Source organism: Ostrinia nubilalis, chromosome 21 (assembly GCF_963855985.1).
Source record: "Ostrinia nubilalis chromosome 21, ilOstNubi1.1, whole genome shotgun sequence".
In the NCBI taxonomy this organism is placed as follows: Eukaryota; Metazoa; Arthropoda; class Insecta; order Lepidoptera; family Crambidae; genus Ostrinia; species Ostrinia nubilalis.
In genome coordinates, this window is record NC_087108.1 from 8065386 (window position 1) to 8081148 (window position 15763).

At 42.2% G+C, this 15763-nt stretch overlaps 1 protein-coding gene across 1 annotated transcript in view; it reads left to right on the forward strand.

Annotated features, from left to right (window-relative positions):
* Nucleotides 1–15763, forward strand: part of LOC135082278 (serine/threonine-protein kinase Tao) — a 32529-nt gene that overhangs the window by 12310 nt on the left and 4456 nt on the right. The window contains exons 14-20 of the mRNA XM_063977055.1: nt 877–1027; nt 1682–1794; nt 5373–5499; nt 6208–6309; nt 12067–12201; nt 13446–13604; nt 15442–15560. Of these exons, the coding sequence (XP_063833125.1) occupies nt 877–1027; nt 1682–1794; nt 5373–5499; nt 6208–6309; nt 12067–12201; nt 13446–13604; nt 15442–15560 (906 nt within the window). The remainder of the gene's footprint in view (nt 1–876; nt 1028–1681; nt 1795–5372; nt 5500–6207; nt 6310–12066; nt 12202–13445; nt 13605–15441; nt 15561–15763) is intronic.

Sequence of the window (15763 nt, forward strand, 5' to 3'; positions counted from 1 at the left end):
CCCTAAGAGAACACATAATTTTAGTCTTGACTTAAATAATTATTATTCTGAATTAAGATTTTCAGTAAGTTTAAAATCAGTAAAAAGATCGTGATTGTGATGGCATAACTGGTTTTTACAATGATGCAAAATTTACGAGAATCTTCTACTTAACTTACCTCACTTTAAAATCAAGTTGGGCTCGAAAAGTGTTGCCTATAACAAAAAAAATAAGAAGAATCGCGCTTTGGCAGCTCATAAATAGCATATCAATTGATTGGTGGTGTCAACTGCCTATTTTTTTCACTGCGACCGGTATCTATCTATTGTGATCTCCCCTATTTACTGTTCGCCTCCGAGTCCTGCATCCACTGCACTATAGGTAGTGCAGTATCTTTTGGGGGGCGATATGTATTACATCCTGTGGGCTTAGGATGTGTTTGCCAGGTGTAAGCTACGCTTGCGCATCAAAGGTCCGTGAGTTTGTGTAGTGGTTTAGTGAGCTGTCACACTGGCGAATTGCAAGCGTTTTCAAAGCGGAGTGTCCGCGGCGAACACGTCGCGGATTCTCAACGTCTCCGCCTCGTGTCCGCCGCTGCGCTCCGCTTTGAAAACGCTTGTAATCCGCCAGTGTGGCTGTAGGGTCTCGACAGGGAATTGGTGAAATGAGCGAACAGTGGACTGTATTACAGGTGTATAGAAACTACGTTAATGACAGTTTGGTTGGCAAGTTATAAACAAGGGGGCGCGCGCGGTGTTTCCGGTGGCGTGAGGTGAAGTAAGCGGCCGATCGCCGCGGGTGCCGCGCGCCCGCGCCTCCGGCCCGAGAGCAACCGAGGGCAGCCGAAGGTGCTCGAACAGTGGCAAGGCTTACAGTAAAGCTGAACGTTGTCACAGGTCGCAAAAGGACAACATGAAGCAAGCCGAAGCGGCGGAGGAAGCGCGACTGGTGCGCGCGCAACGGGAGTACCTAGAACTAGAGCTGCGCCGCTTCCGACGCCGCCGCATGCTCGCCGCGCATCACAAGGAGCAGGAGTTGCTACGCGAGGTACATCACTAAAGCCCCGTCTGTGAACTCGGTAGAATTTTGTCCAATGACCCTCATTGTCATTGTCAAAATTCTACGTACTCACAGACTAGACTATAGTTTTTTTTTTGTCGCTGAGGAAATGCTTGGTGCGCAAAGCATGTCACCACTGTCGGGGGACAGGTTGGTGTGTGGGACTCCCGGCGCCCTGAAAAGGGCGCTGCTCTGTCCTGATAAGGACGGGGTATACCCACTAAAACCTCCGCGGCGTTCCGTCATCGCTCGAGTGGGGATGTTGCGAGTATCCGGCCGTAGCCTTAAGACTTCCGCGACAAGCTTTGACCAAAGTGTGGCCCGCGAAAGAATTTTAAGTGGCCCGCGCAAGTGTGGTTTGATCTTTATAATTGAGTTTTTATTGCGCTTCTCTTGAGAGTAACTGAAATAGGAAATAAGATAAGGATGGGTAGCTTGGGGTCATTGGACAAAATTTTACGTGCTCACGGACCAGGCTTTAGATAGACTCGTCTTTCAAAGATTTCCAAGGAGTAAGAGCTGCTGCGCGAGGTATGTCACAACTCTTACTTGTCTTCCTAGAACCTCGTTCGTTTCAACCAAAAGACGTCCACTGCTGGATAAAGACAAGACTGTAATAACATTATCTCATTGCAATTCCAGGAGCTGAACAAACGACAACAACAGTTAGAGCAGGCGCATTCCATGCTCCTACGCCACCATGAGAAGACGCAAGAACTCGAATACCGACAACAGAAAGGCGTTCATGCGCTAAGGTGAGTTCTCTAAAACTTAGCTGACAAACCTTTCCAAGAGTAGGATGTAGTTTTTACTTTTACCCACTGGAACCCGTGATGTGTCTCGAACATCAAGAAACATGATCCGTAGTACAAAGTTGGCAATGAAAATATGTAGCCTGACGGCAGTTGGAAAGTAATCCATATCATCGAAAATACTTAAAACTAATATTAATCGCGAAAGTTGTAACATTTGCTTCCGCTGATATACTGACTGTCAAGCTTCAACCACACCAACGCGTGCAGATCACCATCGTCGGCGCGATCAAGACCTGTCATTAGCCTTTCTTTTTTATTCTTTTTTTTTATGCTAGACAAGGCAGGTATTTGACCGCAATCGCACCTGGTGTTAAGTGAGATGCAGTCTAGGATGGCACATATCTGCCCTGTAAGTGCCTATTCACTCTCGCCTTGAAAACGCGCCGTGATCGCGCCGGCGATGGCGATCTGCACGGTTGAAGCATCAAGTATACAGGGTGTAAAAAAACCTATCACGAAGACTGAAACTACGCCTTCTGTACACCCAACCAAGTAATATTACAAAATATTATTGGTGGGAAATATTTTTTATTTTTATGATTAAAAAAAATACAATATTCCGCAGCCCGCAATGTACACCGCGCCACGCAACGCAATGACCGTGCCTATGTGTGTGTGAGTGTATTGGAGCGTACGCGCTTTCCCGCCACTACCTACCGCGACCGCAGAAGTATTTTGTACACAAAATTACCAGATTATTCACTTCCTACATTTAAAAAACACATTCCTTTAGCATTTGTTTAGGTTTAGAACTAAGTACTTACCGACTAATCCCCTTCGACGTCTTCTGGAATCGGCCGCTCCAACCGGACAAGTTGTGGCTCGAACTGACGGCCTTCCACGTTCAAGCAAACGCGTGCCAGGTAAATCGTGTTTTGATGCGCGCTCCAGTATTCCTTCACGTACAGACTGGTATTTAAGTTCCTCAAATACGACACAATACACGCCTAGACGAGGCGGACGGAGGCACAATCGGCTGATTGTCCAACAGACGTTGTACAGCCAGAACAAAAATACGTGCATCAGTACGGTGGTGCGCTGTAGGATGTTCAGCCCGATACCTACAGCCTGCAGGGCTTCAGATGCGTTTCCACGTGCCCTCCCATAACAGTAAACCATGTTTACGTACTCACGAGCACTGTACGTATGGTTAGGCATCTTTCTAACACACATTCACTATTACCACACTCACTATCACACGTTCACACACTAACTATCCGCACGAGAAAACAATCAAAAGTCGCAAGCGCATTCGACGGCCGAAGAAACCGAACTGGCTGGCAACGCGAGGCGCGAGCGGCCCCTCGCAACAAAGGCACTGCCCCGCGCGGCGAGACTGACTGACCAATAACAGTCAAGCAATACGTCTATCGAATGTGTCGTCGTGAATCGGTACTCTTCATTTTCAACTACAAATTAACGTAATTTTTAACTTAACAAAAATGTAATTTCATCACTTTAGTACAGGCAAGTCTATCAACGAATGAGATTGTAAAAGCGGCGGCAAAAATACTTTGATTAATCTTTGTTAACTAAAGATCCGTCCATACTTAATAATAATTAATGCTTTAAGCAAGCTTCCAAAATACTCAAATTTGAATGAATTGTAGATGCGCAATCGTTATTAATAAAACAATAAGAATATCAATACATTTTGATAGTTATTCCGTGTAATAAAGTTACGTTCATTTAAAATAATCACGAACAAGATGATGAATCTTTTTATGTTGAAGAATGGAAGTAATTGGTATGAAAGAAGTGCTAAAAGATATGAAATTTTGTTTAGTTTCTAAAATCAATCGAGTTTAAAAATAAAATCTTATCTTTTAATCTCCCATCGAAAGTGAAGGAGCAAGAGTTTGCCAGTGTGTTATTTCTAGGCGTTCAGATTGCAGTAATAAGTAAGTTAAGTTTTATTTTATTAATTACTATCGTAAAGACGTAAAATTTATTAAGTTAGAGAGCTAGAAATAATGAACCTGTGTGTAAGAGCATTTGTCATTTGTTTACAGTACTTTTTAATGATACAAGTTTATCACATCTGCTTACTGCCTGTGATTAACGATTAAAATTACGTTTATTTAGAATCGCGTGCATAACCATTATTTATTTCAAGTAAATTATGAAGAAAGGAAGTAATGAGTATGGAAGGAAGACTGAAAAAAGAGACCTTTTTATTTAGTTGCTGAAATCAATTAAGTTTAAAGAACACACAATCATCACTCCTATCGAAAGTGAATGCCTTAATCAACGATAGGAGTAACATTGCCAGGTATTTACTCTAGGCGTTTAGAGCGGTGTGGTGTAAGCAATAATTTGAGTTTTACTTTATGAATTTTATTACTATCGTAAAGACTTAAGTTATTGAAGTAGAGAGTTATTAATGTAAAGAATGACAGGCCTCATTCAAAAGATCATTATTCATCTGTTTACGGTACTTTTTAATGATACCTACTTACGCTTATCACACTTGCGTAGCTAATAAGACCTGTGATACTACATTGTGATAGAATAACGGTTATGCGTAAAAGCACGGTTTAGTTAGCAACCTAGGTTCTGTAAGATTATTTAATTTGCGGAAAGAAACAAATTCGTGTAAAGGGTTTTTATTAATTAAAATGTAATTTATTATTTTTTAGAATAAAAACTAAACTGGTAAGGTGATATTAAGGTGTAAGTAACTAATTTAAGTACTCATTTCATTTTTACAAACTAGGTAGATTTGGATTAAGCTCAGTTCAGTTGGTCCAGTCGTAGTCGTTGAACTCACAGTAGAGTTGAATGACTCATGGGCGAGCGCGGGTTGCGGTTCGGGGCGTGGGGGCAGCGCTTGAGCGTGTGTGCGCGCGCTGCTGTCCATTTCTTATTGTAAAGACAAAAGCCTTATTGTGACGAAAATACTCAAAATTTTAATAAGGTTTCTTAGAAAAAAAAATTTTAAACAACGAATTGAAATTGATAATGTAAAAATCTTGAAAAAAATATTCTGACTTTGACCTTCAATATCTCCTAAACCACAAGTTTCCCAGGTATGGTCCCAAAGAAAAAAATGATCCCCATGATGTGGAGAATAAGTAGTCTTCGGCTTCGGGATAGGTTTTTTTACACCCGTTATAAAAGTGTACAACCTGAAATAGACAGTTTGACACCATACCCCAATAATTCTAAACCACAACTGTTTAAAAAAGACCCTTCATTCTGGTCTTAAAAACTTAATTTATTTTAAATTACCTGTAAATTACGATTTTTGTTCGCATTGTAATTGTAAAAAGTAGTTTATTTGAGTTGACAAAATAGTGACGTCACTTGCTTGTAGTGCCATACAAAATCTATGGGAGAGTTTCGTTTTGACAGTTTTAAAAAGTACGTCAATTGACTGGTGTCAACATGTCTATTGTGCGATAACTTTTTGCTGATTAATATTGTGCAACGGCTTATTATTAGCCGAGACGATTCACCGCGTTCCGATTATTTACATCGATTGTGTCAGTAACAAAATATGCGCATGCTTGTTTCAGAGAGGAGCAGCTGTCGAATCAACACGCGACGGAGCTGGCTAACCAGCGCGAGTACATGCAGCGCGCCGAGCACGAGCTGCGGAAGAAGCACGCGCTGCAGCTCAAGCAGCAGCCCAAGAGCCTCAAGGTATGTTTACACACCTCTAATAAGACACACTTTAAATCTTAATCCCTTATGTTAAGGTCTAAAAACTATAAAACTATGAACATTTTGGGCTTACTGTGTAAGGGGATAACCCTTTTTTTATAAATGTAAAAGTAATGTACCATCGGCAACAGTGTTAACTATCCATTGCCTGTCATGTCGTCTCGTTCTATCGCAAAGAATCACCATTTGATGAGAGCGAGAGCAAAAACGGAAATGGATAGTTAACAGTGTGGCCGTGTGTACATTGTACAGTGCTAGAGTGAGCCCGTCGTAGGCTGGACTTTGGTCCAACACCGCGAGGGGCAACACTAGTTGTGTTCGCCACTGATTGGGCACATTATGCGCTCGATACGGCCCGATCGCGAACGTTGGTCTGCGACAGACGATCGCCAAACGGCTGAAGTACCTACTGTACTCGTTACTCTGCCTTGTGAAGCTGGAAAAGCTCCGAAAGATACCAGCGCGCGTCCCTTAAAAAAAAAACACAAATTCTAATATTCCAGGCTTCCAGCGGATATCGATCGAACTACTAACCCTAAGGTTAGCAGTGCAACACTGATACTGTTGCTTTCTCATTCAATGTTTTGAATACGAATTCACGTCCTAAAATGTTGCGTCTCAGGTGCCCAGGATATTATCACGTAATAAATAAATAAAATAAACAACGATTTTCTCTTTTTTTTACAGCAAAAAGAAATGCAGATTCGCAAGCAGTTCCGGGAAACGTGTAAGATACAGACGCGTCAATACAAAGCATTGAAGGCGCAGATATTACAGATGACTGCCAAGGTAAGCATTGCTATAAATCAAATAAATAATAACCTACCAGCTAATTTTTGAAATTTTAAAATTGTTACGTTTTAGATCTACTTGGTCTAGCACATAACTCAATAAGTGCTTTAGGTATGAAATGAAAGTGTTATGTATGTGTACCTATAACTAGCTATAGTTACGCGGCTGCGCCCGCGTCTAATCGATCGATGAATACATCAGTGCGTTGACAGCCGTCGTGTTTCACTCACGCTCCTTGTTCCCATACATATCAGTGGCGACTAATACCCGCGTTGCGTAAATAAAAAATGTCTTTTGCAAGTTTTGGAAATTTATCGGTTTTTGATCATAATTTAAACACTTGGAAAACTTACAAAAACAGATTAACGCAGTGGTTTATTGCAAACGACGTTAATAACGGGAATGATCCAATTGGAGTGAAAAGGCGCGCAATCCTACTCAGCGCACTCAGCGAAGGCACCTATAAGCTTGCGTCGGACCTCGCCCTACCCAAGGAACTCCAAGAGGTGCCTTATGAAGACATCGTCTCGCTCCTGGATTCTCACTTCACCCCTAAGCAGATTGGGTTCAGTGAACGCCATAAATTTTACGCTGCTACCCAACAAGAAATGGAGTCACCCGCACAGTGGGCCGCCAGACTTCGAGGATTGACTGCTCAATGTAATTTTAGTAATTTAGAGGAAACATTGAGGGATCGTTTTATTATGGGGATGCTTCCGGGAGCTGAAAAAGAAAAAATGTACGTCCAAGATCTTGCGGGGTTTACGCTGGCTAAAGCCGTAGACCTGGCCGAAAGTCTGCGAGGCGCGCGCGCCGCTGCCATCAGCGCCGCAGGGGCGCCGCCGGCGCCGCCCGCCGCGCTCGACCACGAGCAGCTGTTCAAGATTGCGCAACCCTCTGGCACCGAAGATCGACGTGGTGGAAAAGTGAAGTGTTCTGTGTGCGGTTACACTAATCATAAAGCAGAGTCGTGTCGGTTTGCTAATTATACATGTCGGAAGTGTAATATGAAGGGTCACTTACGCCGTATGTGTAAAAAAGTGAATTACGTTTCCACGGTGGCATGTGAGGTAAACGAGGACGACGACGACGACGGTAAGTTGTTTAATATACGCACGATCAAGGGGGAACCTTTAGTTGAAACTGTGCTCATCAACGGCCAAAAATTACGTTTTGAAATTGATAGTGGGTCGGCGGTTACCGTCATGTCCGAGGGAACTTACAAATCGCATTTCAAAGATATGCCCTTAAACGCAACTACAAAAAAATTAATAAGTTACACTGGTGAAGTGCTGCGTTGTATTGGATGTTTGTCGTTATCAGTACAGTGGGAAGGACACACGCGCGTACTTAATGTATTTATAGTTCGCGGCGACGGCCCTTCTTTACTCGGTCGCGATTTTATTTCGCAATTCAAATTGCAACTTTGCCCTGTCCGGTATTGCGAAGAAGATAACATTATTAAAACACTACAATCGCAGTATCCTCAATTGTTCTCTGGAAAATTAGGTAAATTTAATAAATACGAAGTAAAGTTAAACTTGAAAGAGGGCTCGAAACCGGTATTTCGTAAAGCGCGACCGGTTGCATTTGCGCTAAAGGAGAAGGTAGAAAGAGAAATTGATAAGTTAATTGATTTAGGGGTACTTCGTCCAGTAGATCACTCTGATTTCGCATCACCTATTGTTCCGGTTTTGAAACGTAACGGGTCTTTACGAATTTGTGCAGATTACTCGGTCAGTATTAACAAACAGTTGGTTATCGACCAGTACCCGTTACCCACTGTTAATGAACTATTTTCTAAATTATATGGGGGAAATAAATTCACTAAATTAGACCTTTCAATGGCCTATAATCAATTTTGTCTAGATAATGACTCACAAAAGCTAACCTGCATCAATACGCATCGCGGATTGTTTGCGTACACGCGACTAGTGTTCGGCCTCGCAAGCGCACCGGCTATTTTCCAACGCGCTATGGAAAATTTGCTTGCCGGTATAAGTGGCGTACTGGTACTATTAGATGACGTACTCGTAACTGGATCTGACAGGAATCAGCATTTAGACAGACTAAATCAGGTGTTGAAAAGGCTTCAGGACGCCGGTTTAACCTTACAAAAAGAAAAATGTGTATTTTTTTGCGATGAAATAAGTTATTTAGGTTACATTATAAATAAGGAAGGATTAAAAAAATCACCGGAGAAAGTAAAAGCAATTTTAAATGCACCAACCCCCAAAAATGTTAATCAGTTGCAATCCTTTTTAGGATTAGTCAATTACTACAGGGGATTCGTGCCAGGTGCTTCCAGTATTTTAAATCCACTGTACGAGCGTTTAAAAAAAGGTAATAAATGGATTTGGACTGATAAAGAAGACAAAGCTTTTAGCGACATTAAAAATATTCTAGCCTCGGAACAAGTTTTGACACATTTTAATCCAAACTCAAAGATAATTTTAACGGTAGACGCGTCACCTACCGGCTTGGGAGCAATATTGTCACAAATTGATAAAGATGGTATCGAAAAGCCTATATCTTTTGCGTCGCGTACCCTTAACAATGCTGAGCGTCGATACTCTCAGATTCAAAAAGAGGCTACAGCGATTATATTTGGTGTCAGGCGGTTTCACCAATATCTGTATGGTCGGTCAGAACCGTTCATTTTGCGTACTGACCACAAGCCGCTTCTGTCTATTTTTGGATCACATAAGGGTATTCCGGAAGTATCCGCCAATCGGTTGCAACGTTACGCATTGTTTTTAGCCGGTTACAATTATTGCATAGAGTATGTAAAAAGTATGAATAATAGTGCCGATTACTTGTCTCGTGCTAGCTTGGCGGCTACCTCAGACGGGCCCGGCGATATGGCCGCGGAGCGAGCGGGCGAGGGAGGGGGTCACGACATTTGCGACCGAGCTGCTTATGTTTGTTTCGTTATAGACGGATCGACTCCGATAATGCTAGACGAGTTACGTGAAACAACTAAGACAGATTATGTGTTAAAAACTGTCATTAATTATGTGCTAAATGGTTGGCCACGATCAGTTAAAGACCCTAATTTAAAACCGTATTTTATGTGTAAATTGGAACTGTCGTATGAAAACGGATGTCTTATGCGTGGTCATAAGGTAGTAATACCGGAGACGCTCCGTAACCGGGTTTTAGCGGAACTACACACATCTCATTTAGGTATTGTTAAAACTAAGGCCGCGGCCCGCTCTCGCTTTTGGTTTCCCGGCATAGACGCGGCTTTAGAACGTATGATAAGCCTTTGTGAAGTGTGTGTCCAATTACGGCCATCACCGCCCCGAGCGCCCGTGTCACCCTGGCCATATCCCCCACGGCCTTTTCATCGAATTCATCTAGATTTTTTAGGGCCTGTGAATGGACGTACTTACCTAATTATTGTCGATGCTTATACAAAATGGGTAGAAGTTTACGAAATGAGTACATGCACATCACCAGCTGTAATCGATAAATTATATGAATTTATGGCTAGGTTTGGGCTACCACACACAATAGTGACCGATAACGGCACATCGTTTAGTTCGCACGAGTTTATACATTTTTGTAAATTAAACGGAATCTCCCGCATGACGTCACCGCCGTATCACCCGGCAAGCAATGGTCAAGCGGAATCTTATGTAAAAATAATTAAACGTGGAATCAGATCGGTAGTACAAACTAGTAAAAGTATCAGAGAAAGTAGACTGAAATTATTAAAATACGTGTTCGACTACCGTAACTCTAGTCATTCTACTACTGGTGAATCACCAGCTCAACTGGTTTTTGGCCGTCAGCTGAGATCGCGCCTGGACCTCATGAGTCCCCGCCCCCCGGCGCCGTCGTCGGCGCCCTCCTCTGCCTCACTCCACATGCGTGTGCGTTCCAAACAGTGTTTGCTAACTGAGCGGCGCGGTGGTAAATTTAGAACATTTTATGTTGGACAAGATGTTTTTTACAAAAAGTATTTGAACAATAATAAGTTTATATGGTTAAGAGGAAAGATACATAAAAACCTAGGAAAAATGTTGTACGTTGTCAAGGACTATAACTCATTGAACTATGTGAAAAAGCATCAAAACCAACTTATATTATATAATAAAGGAACAGGATCGAATATGAGTAATCACTCATCGGGAGACAGAGCCGTTTACACCTACAATAATAATGAAATAGTGCGTTCTGATTCGACTTCAATCTCTGAATCGGAAGAAACTTCACTAGGGGAAGGGCTATGCGTGCCACAATCACGTGACGTGAGTGTGGCCTCTACAACGGAACCAATTAACACCGATAACACATTACAAGCCGAGCCCTCTCCATGCAAAGTAACACTGACAAGAGGAGTTCGTCGGCCGCCTTCATCAGACGATGATGAAGTTTTTCATGATGTTGAGGAGGCAGAAGTCATAGAAGAGAACAGAACTGTGAATGTAGGCAGGTCTAAACGAGCTCGGCCTCCGGTTAATTATAAACAATTCATGTAAAACTTATAAGGGGGGAAAGATGTTATGTATGTGTACCTATAACTAGCTATAGTTACGCGGCTGCGCCCGCGTCTAATCGATCGATGAATACATCAGTGCGTTGACAGCCGTCGTGTTTCACTCACGCTCCTTGTTCCCATACATATCAGAAAGCGACACGGGAGGGTATTCTAATTGACGTCAAACATCAGCGAGAAATCAGATTTTATGCTCTGTCACGTCATATTACATAAATGCCTCAGGCACTGACTTGAGTGTTATGCGCTGGATCTACAGTAAAATAAATAAAAGAATAATTTCACCTAGGATCCATAGACGCATAAGACACCTAAGATCCATAGAACGAACACTACGGCAGTTAAAACTTACAATTACTTGATTATATTTTTAATACAGACCTTCGGTGCCGAAAAATGTTATCGGAAGTTACGAATGTTGCTATCCCTGTCACGCAAAGAGAAATGCCAGCATGAGCGACGGTGCCAGATAGACCCGAAACTATAGTCTTTTTCACGTAAGATGATCCGTATGACACTTCAAGGTTATCCATAGTACGCATACTACATATGCAGAATATTTTTGAAAAAATATTTGTATTTTATTAGCAATATAATAAAAAAAAAATTAACTACTTGTCTTGAAATATATAGTAAAATCTGAGTCTATTGATTATATATTAATTAAATACGATGTAAAAATATTTTTTATTTAATGTAAGCAATGTGTGAAACGAAATAGATTTAGTGCTGCGGTATTTCTTGTATAATAAAATCGATTATTTCCGCGGTTCATTAATCGATTGCAGTGAATACTTAGTTATTAAAAACATCACAAAAATTAACTATATTTTTCGATTATTGACTAATAAACGCATTGAAAATAAATTAATAGTTTTTAATTTAAAAAACAACAGAACCAGTACTTTTTAGGAATCGTTTTTTTTAACACGAACCATGAAATTTGAATATTATCAATAAAAAATTGTTACAATAATATTTGTAATTAAAAAATACATGTTTTTTGTTAAATAACACCTATACAAAATATTTCTCTAAAAGTAGGTTCTACTAACTCTTCGAAAAAAATCGATAGATAAATCGCTATGGTTTAGTTATGTGACATCTCTAAATCTTTCAAACTCGAAACGTCATACGGATCATCTTAGGTGAAAAAGACTATACGTAAACGGCGTTTCGGAGTAGCCCTCCTTGTCGTACTAATCACGAAGCCGATCAGTGCAATTTTTAACAATGTTGTTGTTTTCCAGGAGCAACAAAAGGAAGTGATAAAGTCTCTGAAGGACGAGAAGCGGCGCAAGTTAGTATTGCTGGGCGAGCAATACGACCAGAGCATCACCGAGATGCTGCAGAAGCAGACCGTGCGCCTGGACGAGAGCCAGATGGTTAGTGCATGCACGTTATTATTCTTGTCGTGTCGACAACAAACCTATACAAAAGTATACAGTGTCACCCCAAAGCTCCGCTACAAGAGTGGCGTGGGCACCACATTATGTTATGTGTTTCATCGACTGGGGAACACACACCAAGTTTGAGCTATCCAGGAATGCCCACCTGAACAGATAGTGCTTATAAATTAATAAACATCGTGTTAAGACCCGTATCTTACTACTTTAGTTGAAATGGAACGCGAAAGTTTAAAATCTTAGATTGTGCTTACTACGTTATTATAAAGCCGCACGCATTCGTGTCTATCGAAAAATAGTCTGAACAGCGTCAGGACAGCTGGTCACAGAATCTACGCTCGATACGGGCCTATGATATACATTAATTGCTCTAAATCAATACATGGATGAAATTAATCTAAAATCATACCCAACTTCTGGCCGAGGGGGAAGTCATGCCCAGCTTATGACCTGGGGAGAGGAGGGGGGCGGGCGAGTCATACCCAGCTTCTAGGCTAAAATTAAATAGATTTCCAGGAGGGAGCAGCTGTCCTTTCCTGCAGCAGCTGGCCCGCCCATGGGAACGGCGAATAGATAGGTAGGTACGTAGGTTTAACTCAGAAAAACTAAATAACAGGTAGGTATTGCGTGTACATTGAAATGATCTTCATAGCAATGTCTTGAAGCCTAGGCAGAGTAGTGTATCTGCCTCAGCTATACCTTATTGTTAGAAGTAAATAAATTAATACTTATACATTTTTATATTTTACTTGGAAGAAGATATGACTCTAACAACACTTATGAACACTTTATTTGAATAAATCGCCAAATATACCACCGCGGAGACCCCAATCGCGTCTCTGCGTTCCATTGAATCGTATGAGCGTATGGATTTTTTGCGTTATTTTTCACAATTTCTATTTTTAAAAATTACCACACCTATCGATAGCTTACTTTATTCTGATGAATAAATGTCATTACAAGTTTTTCTCTAAAACTGATAGTTTGACTAGAAAAAAAAATATTTTCTATCCACGCAGTACGCCGGCAGCGTTCGGATCGGATATAGTGACGTCATCGTCCCCGCGCCGGGCGGTCAGTGAACTTTTTTAGTAATTTGGCCATAACTTCGTCAATTTTTGTCGTAGAACAAAAATTTTTGGACTGTGTATTAAGGATTTCTTAGCCCTATAAATCTGCATTCACAGCTAAAAATCGAAATGATCCTCATTCCCCTTCCGCAGATGGAGTGCCAACAGCTGAAGATGCAACTAGAGCATGAGTTGGACATGCTGACCGCTTACCAGAGCAAGAGCAAGATGCAGGCCGAGGCGCAGCGCAACCGCGAGCGCCGCGAGCTCGAGGAGCGCGTGGCCGTGCGCCGGGCGCTGCTGGAGCAGAAGGTAAGGCCGCCTCCACCGGCGCCTCCCTCACACTACCGGCCTCACAAGACGCAGGCCGAGGAGCGCGTGGCCGTGCGCCGGGCGCTGCTGGAGCAGAAGGTAAGGCCGCCTCCACCGGCGCCTCCCTCACACTACCGGCCTCACAAGACGCAGGCCGAGGAGCGCGTGGCCGTGCGCCGGGCGCTGCTGGAGCAGAAGGTAAGGCCGCCTCCACCGGCGCCTCCCTCACACTACGGGCTAAGGGCTATTACGAATCTTACCAACCGGTTGCTAATTGTACATTTACAATGCGACTAAAAACAACGACGCGGCGATATTATTGGTTGGCAATGCGTTCGCGCTACTATAGACTCTACCAAAGACCTTCCACTATTGACTCTACCAAAGACCTTCCCCACACCAATACGTCGTGGCTGCGCAGGCGCTGGTGAGACGACGACGTTCAAAGGACGCTAATGTCCCGAAGCGGAACCTTTTAACAACCAATAGAATTTCGTGACTGTGCCTCGCAAGCTGATTAAAGCTAAGAAGTGACAAGTGTCAAATCGCACTAAACGTATTCGCACGCGTTCAATGCACCCCGTACAGCTGCACCCTAGCTGAAAAAGATTTGTAATCGTCCTCGCTTTGACCATCTCCGCCTTAAAACTTATCTGACGCTGAAATCTGAGCGCTATAACACCGGTAAACAAAAAAAAAATTTTTTTTTGCGCATGTATTTTACTTATTATATTCTGATTATATAAGCAAATTTATATAAAAAAGTGCGATTACAAATAGAAAATATTTGCTTTTTAAGAAGTTATAGCGATTTGAATTTTCCATCTTCATAGTAGAATGTCTCTAAAGATGCACGTTACATTCTCATTGGGATATATTTATAGATAATTGTGGGGGCTTATTCGCAAGAACAAGGGGCACGCTTTCATCAAAATATAGTGTTATTTGAGAGACGACGTTACCAAGGCCAGTATACTGAACGCACGTTAGGGTTAGATTTTTATGAGAAAAATCTTCTATGGAACATGACAGGAAATTATAACTTTTCATTTTTAATAAATATTTGGACTCCATTTTAAATTTTCTCTTGTGAGAATGAATCTTAAATGGATATTTGGTATGTTTTAATAATTAGAAAGATGAAAGAAAGAAAGAAAAAAAATATTTGGCAACAAATTGAATCATCTCTATGTTCATGTTTCATACATTCATAGATATGAATTTTTCTATTTTTTACATATGCAAGCAAATTCAGAACAATTTTTTGTTGTTATTCTTGTTTCTAGGTTATAAAGCAATAAAAATAAGCTATGCATAACCCATGCGCAAAAATACTGTAGACAGTTGTAATCAGTTCATCATAACCCACCATCACCCATGGTTCTTCCTGCCTCACGGCGTACGAACCGAATCTCGGGAGAGCGCGCGGGTACTTGCTCTGGGCTCTTTTCCCCGGGCGCTTTGCTTGACTCCCTACAAATTTATCTGATCCATGTCCCTTCTCATAGTCAATTCTCCCCCTTCTGGGGCTTGACACCACAAATACGGTACTTCGCGTCGGGCTGCTATCGTTGATAAATGTCATCACTTCTTCTCATAACTTCGCCTGATTGTGTGCCAGGAGTGCGCGAACTCGCGCAGCGCGATCCAGTTACTGCGACTACTCGTGAGGTCCTGGTGATAAACAGGTCCTTGCTCGGCTCTCCGTATCGCATCCAGCATCTTCTGTCGAGCTTCGTCATAGAGGTTACATTCCCAAAGTGCGTGATCGCGGATAATCAGTTCATCAAGGAAGATCTATCGCAGCACGGCGTAATAACAATGTATGTGTTCTCAGATGGAGTCGGAGTGCGCGCAGTTCGTGGCGGACCGCGCCGAGCGCACGCGGCTGCTGCACGACCGCCACGAGCGCGAGCTCGACCACTTCGACAACGAGAGCGCGCGCCTCGGCTTCAGGTAACCACACGTTACAACACTTTACGGCTGGCAATGCTTTAGTGCTTCCCCTAATAACGGGGATGAATAGAGGGAATAGGTTATGCGGGACACTCCCCTTTCGAGCATGGGTGGGTTGTGTGGGACTACCTCTACCCACTAAATTATTATTATTATTAGTCTCACTGTATGTTTTCCGAACAAAATAAAATAATAAAATAAAA